Source organism: Myotis nattereri (genome assembly GCF_964212035.1).
Source record: "Myotis nattereri genome assembly, chromosome: 2".
Classification (NCBI taxonomy): domain Eukaryota; kingdom Metazoa; phylum Chordata; class Mammalia; order Chiroptera; family Vespertilionidae; genus Myotis; species Myotis nattereri.
In genome coordinates, this window is record NC_138076.1 from 27565506 (window position 1) to 27571812 (window position 6307).

At 43.6% G+C, this 6307-nt stretch overlaps 1 protein-coding gene across 1 annotated transcript; it reads left to right on the forward strand.

Moving 5' to 3' along the window:
- The first annotated feature begins 1524 nt into the window (after positions 1–1524).
- On the forward strand, positions 1525–3668 carry LOC308514757 (uncharacterized protein). Its single transcript, XM_081085044.1, has 3 exons — positions 1525–1648; positions 2098–2384; positions 3540–3668. Exons 1-3 carry the CDS (start codon positions 1541–1543, stop codon positions 3568–3570), a joined length of 426 nt encoding a protein of 141 aa, XP_080941170.1. The 5' UTR covers positions 1525–1540; the 3' UTR covers positions 3571–3668.
- Positions 3669–6307: the final 2639 nt, after the last annotated feature.

A 6307-nucleotide genomic window follows, 5' to 3' on the forward strand; every position in this document is an offset into this window, starting at 1 on the left:
GAAGGAGGAGGAAGAAGAGGAGGAGGAGGAGGAGGAGGAGGAGGAGGAGGAGGAGGAGGAGGAGGAGGAGGAGGAGGAAGGGAAGTGCTCAGGTGCTAAGAATGAAAGGGGTGCTGATATCCAGGGTGGCTTTGCTTGGTGCCACGTGGCCCTGGGGACACAGGACATGAAGTGTTTGCCCCACAGCCTGCAGAAGTGTGAGTGAGTCCCTTCCATGAGCCAGGCTGGGATTGCTGAGCCCACACAGGAAGAGAACGAGGAAATGCTGCTGGGACTGCCGAGGATCAGGGGAGGAAGTGTCCCTGAGAACCTGCAGCTTGGGATTGGTTGAAGTAGAAATTGTAGTTCATTCAGTAAAATTAGAAATGAATGGCAAAGTTATAACTTAAGACTTACGTTTGGAAATTTACTGTTTGCCTGAGTTTAAGAGGAAGTAAAAACATTAATAAATGCTTCTAATTAAAGGAAAACAAAAACACTGCATGTTAAAATGTGTGGAAAAGCTGAAAAAGGACTTTTGGTAAAATTATAATCTTAAATGTTTAACAGGAACCAAAAGAGGTTAAAGACCACCAGCTAACTGCTCACCTGAAGAGTTCGGAAGAAGAGCAATGGAACCAACACAAACAAACATCAGGAAAGGAAACAAAGATAAGGACAGAGATGAATGAGATGGGAGAAGAGCACTAGCAGTAGAGATGAACAGAGCCAGCAGCTGGTTTGTGAAAGAAGATGAGTCAGAAAGGTGCGCGAAGGGGAAAAGTGAGAAGCAGCCAATACGTATTATACACAATGAAAAGGGAAAATAACTGCAAACACAAAAACATTGTAAAGGTTGTTATGACTAAATCCATACTAATGAATGTGACCCATAAAAGGAATAGCCGTCATTACAGAGAGCATTGCAGAGGTGAGGGCTATGCCTGTGATCAAGAGCATGGAGTGTAATACTCTTTGTAATACTTTAAGCAATAAAAAAAATGTATGGTAAAAAAAAAAAAAAAAAAAGCATGGAGTCCCTCACATCAAGGCTGATGTAGCTGCCACGGCCGCCGAAAGCCTGCACACCAGTTTCTTGTTCCATATGCTCGTACCACAGTGCACACAGCATGCAGTTTCATCTGTCAAGGAGATTAACCAGCCATTTGATGGCATTCACTATCTGAATTTTCAGTTGCTTCAAACAGCAAGCACGCGGGCTTTCTCTGGGTGCTGGAGCATAATTGATCTGCATGAGGTTAAGTCTAAATGTGGGATGAATTAATGCCTGTTGGGATCGACCCTGAACCAATGACTGATGGAGTTAGTGGATACATGAATATAAAGTTTGTCATCAAGAATGCAAGTGAGGGTAGCCATTCGCAAACCACACTTGCCTTCGTTAGGATGACTGCGTCTTATAGAACCCACTAGTCTTTGGCTTTAGCAGTGTCTGAGCCACATTTGGCTTTTACGCTCAGGCTGTTTTGTCCTCTCTGGTCCTATGAGAACCTGTTTTAGCACAGTCCTTGTTCTCAGTTTCAGAAGTCAGAAAGACACAATGAGGCCCACTTGCCAGTTAAGGCCAATGCAGTCATCGGTCACCCAGGACCCAGGAAGACGAATGGGGGTGCTGGGCAGCGCCTTCTTCACCATCTCTGACTGCCAGGTGAGGGCGCTGTCATCCATTTTCAGGTGGCACCAGAGGATCCACAGCTCCTACACTGGAGCAGAGCCCTAGGGGATTTCACCATGTCACCTATCATGAGGTCCACCGTGGGGGTTTCCTTAACTGGAGACTGTGGATGAGCTCCTCCTGGCCACTGAGCCACTCCTCTTGCTCCAGTTGCTGAAGCTGTCATCCATCGGCAGTTGCGTGGCCACCTCTACAATGACAAGCCGGCATTCCAGCTCCAGGATGGGGGTGGGCTTGGACGGTGGGGTCTCACCATGGGAACAGCACGCACTTGCGGCTGGGGTCCCACACTCCCTGCGAGGCCACCTTGCTGCGCAGCCACACCACCACTGCCACCACCACCTGCGGTGTACCCCTCTTCCTGCTCGGGTCACCACTGGCCCACTCCTGGGCTCATGTCATCTCCTTCCCCTTTTCTACAGTGGCTCCTAGGCCACGGCCAGAGGAATCACCTGTGCCTTTTACCTGCACCCCCAGCTACTCCCATGGAACTAGAAAGTGCCCCCTTCCATTTCCAGATCCCACCTCCCCAGCCCCATCCCTGGAACGCAGAATCCTCCTTCCATCACACGCAGCAGAATGCTTCAAAGACACCCAGGGTGAAAATCCACGAAGACACCCAAATGAGAAGAAGCAGAGGCTATTTATTGAGCACTTACTGTGGCACAGGGGTCAGCCAACATCTCTTGTGTTGGACAGAGACTCCAAGGTAGGCCGTGAATGGGAAAGTGTGCGCTGGAAAACTGGGAAGAAGGGGTCAGGTAGGCCCCTTCTGGAGGCTGTTGACCTGGGGAGACTGGAGGTGAGCATCCTATGTGATGGATTTGGAAGACTATTGGGCTATCTCTGGTTGGTCCTGAGCTGAAAAGTGCTCCCTTCCAATTCCATGGAAGCATGGTGCGTGGCAGGGCAAACATTAAGGAAGCTTGCATTTGTTGATCAAATTTTGGCTGTTTTGGACTGGTGGCTGCAGATTGTGGGGCAGAGTTCTGTTTCTATGTGTGGTCTGGCCGTGATCCCACTGTCCCTACCACGTATCCCCTTCTGCTTCCTCTGACCACATGCACTTTCCAGGTGAAAGCTGTCATTGGGAGTTCTCAATAGGATCTAACCTTTCAGTGTGCTGGGGCTTAGCATTTTTCCCTGAGAGCAAAAGCTTTAAGTGCTCGCATTTGGCACAGGCAGCCTGTGACCATGGCTATGGCTCTTAGGCCTTCAGCTCTATAAGGCAGATGGGCAGCTGAGCTCTTCAGTTTTAAAATTGTGATCCCCCCACTCACTGCTGAATTCTGTTGCAGTGCAATGGTTACCAAAAACCCATATATTACCTATATTTTCATCACATTCTCATGAATAACAACTAAAAACTGAGTGTACACCATGTGCAAAGCTCTACATTACACACATGGACAAAGTCGGGTGTGGTGGACATTCTGTGGCCACAAATTTAGTATTAAGCCAGTTTCTGTATTCATAGAGCCTCCCAAATTCATTTCCATTATGGCCTTTTTCTGTGCCTGAAATTTCACCACAGTGTAGGGAAATATGCAATGCTCTGATACCCAGAGCTTTCGAGCATCTTGCAAAATATTCCACCAGTGAAGCATGATGTTTGTCTCCATCTTTACTCCCTCCCTGTATCTAGTTAGCTGCAATGAATGGTCAACGGGTGATTCATTGGATGCTATTTAGTTTGTTCTGTCAGCTGTTTATTAATCTGAAACTTCCTGTTAAGAAGCAGGGTGTGCTTTTTAAGGAAACCTTACACAGCATAAGTTTTATTTTGGGACTGGATGTACTAATATATAAAGAGGGATCTGTGAAAGTCACTTAGTCCTGTACATAACCCTTTTTTGTTTTTCAGCAAAATTTTGTGGCCACTCACTCTGTGTTAGGCACTGTTCAGTGCACCGGTGGTATGGGAATGAATGAGATAGTCTCAACATCTAGAAGTTTGCCATCTGCTCCAGGGAGACAAGTGTAATAAAGTGTGGTAAGTACAACCATAGTTGTACAAGGTACAGTGGGATGCAAAGGAGGAACTGGAAAATTCCAGGGGGAAGAGGAGTGAGAAAGTTTTCACAGAAGAGGCTCTAGAAGGGAATTTAGGAAATATTTTCAGTGGGTGGATGACACGACAGAGTTGTCACAGTTTGGTGACAATGGAGGGGGGCATATTGGATAAGGAAAAATGATGAAAGTAGGAAAATTATTTGAAAGTTACTTAAGAGGTTGTTGCAATGTTTTAGGCAAGAGATCATAGGGCCTAATTGAAGACAGAGGTGGGATACGGAGGAGATTTGTTAGAACTTTTACTGGTACAATAGGATGAGACAGTGGGAGGTGAGGAAAAAAATGAGCTGAGTGAAGGTTTTTGTTTTGGAGCACCCGGTAAAGTATGTCACCACTAGATAGAAGGGAACGTCATTGCCTATGAAGATAGTGGGTTCACTGTGGGACCTGTTGAAATTCAAGGGCTGCATGGGGACATCATTCATTCATTGGAAATCCAAGTTTGTAGTTTGAGAAAGAGGCCTGGGCTGGAAATACAGATGTGAGCGATATCTAACAATTTGGAAGTATGATCCTATTGAAACAGATTGTGTTTTCTGTTTATGGTGCTTGACAAAGGATGAGTGCTTGCTCCCAAAGTCTGTAGTGTTGATTTTCAGGTAAAATGTAAGTGGATCCCAGATCACGGTGTTTTTCTTTAACGGTGTCAGCTTTTAGGTTGAGGGTTGGGCATATCAGGAAAGGGAATAAAGTAGCAAAAAGTAAAAATAACCTACAAATTAAACTTTAGGATGCTCACATCAACATTGAAAGTGTTACTTGCCTTTTCAGGATTAGAAATTTAAAAGACATTCTGATAAACTATGGGAAACTGTATAGTTGTATTTAATCTTGGATGCTGTAAAATGAAGGTTCTTTCCCAACAGTGCTTTACTGGTCCCTGGGAAGTTGGTAAAAATGTGAAAGGCCTGTCATCTTTTACTATGCAAAGTGGAATTTACAAGAATATATTTTGTGAAATATTTATAATTTTTAAAATAAAATTGTTATTTGTGCCCAGAAATCTAACGTAAACCTAAATCTAAGTGTAATACTAATACTAATTCTACTATAAATCTATATCTACACACCCAAATCTATACCCAATTTTAAGCTGAACTTTAACTTTAACATTAACCACAAACTTAATTGAAACCCTAACTTGAAACCTACATGTAGCACTAACCCTAACTCTATCTAGCCTTAACCCTATTTTCTTGTCACTAACCCTAACCTTAACCCTAGAACTGGCTTTTTTAATGGTATACCTTTTAGGGGGGAGATGTTCTTTAGGTCTGTAGTAACTAGATAAACAAAACTGAGAAAAGAATTCCAGATTGAGAAACTTAGAAGAGATTAGCAGATCATCTTTAATGACATATCATGATTAGGTAGCCTGAGCTTTCTGATAAAGATATCCAAGGTCTGGGTATTATTCCTGGATGTCTACAGGATATCTTGCTTCTGTTCTCTGATTTTAGAAAGTGGACCTAATAAGTGTTACTGTGAAAATACAGTGAATGTCTCCGGGAGGCAAGATCCAAATTGAGGGTACATTTTCACAAAGGCATGTGCTAACCTTGATCCCAGACTCCCAAAAGTATAAGATATTCCTGCTCCAAAGACACACAGTAGGCTGGGACTCTCCTATTAATTTCTAAATCCCAATGTGACCCAAGGATGGCAATCCAGACCTTATCAGCTAGAACTCATCTAGATTGGACCAGTAATCATTAGGACAACGTGCAGTGTTAGGTTCTGGGATTGTAGAAGTAATATAAGATACCGTGTTCCATTCAGAGACTTTACAGCCAAGCTGAGGAAAAATGACCAACATATATGAAACAATGAGAGAATATGATAGGACAGAACAAAATTCAGTGCTACATTATGTGGTATAGACAGGGATAGTGAACTAGTTCTAAGTGTGGAAAGTATTTTCTCTAGCACTAGCAGCTTACCAACACTATGTAACATTCATTTAATCCTTTGTGGGACCTTGGGAGGTAGATATATGACATTTATAAATGCATATGCAGAAATAGGTGAGAGGAGTTAACTATTTCTCCCCAACTCCCCCAGCAAAAGCAGAAAAGCAGAGTTTTGAGCTCAAGTTGGCCAACTTCAAATGCAATGGGAAGCTCACTCTATTTCATGGAGTAAATGAGACTTGAATTGGGCCTTACAGGACTGAGCAAAATTTAAAGAGATGAAGTGAAACAGAAGAGTATTTTGAATCGGGTAAATACTATAAAAAGAAGTCAGGAAGCCAGGAATAGGATTAGTGAGCAGACAGAAAGGGGAGTGGATGAGATAAGATGGGATGGGGAAAATGGGGTTTTGAGAGCCAGGCAAAAGTGTTTATATTTCATCTAGGCTTTCACTAAGAAGTTTAGTGAAGTTTTTAAACAGGATAGTGGCTTAAAGTAAGGTCCATCTGATAGTGGTGGGCAGGAAGGAATCCAACAAGGAGATCCCAGAGGCAGAAAGGCCATCTAGGTGGCTTCAGGGTGAGGCTACCAGCAAGGGCCTGGAATGGGTGGCAATAGTATAAAACAGAAATAAATGGTTTTGTAAAAA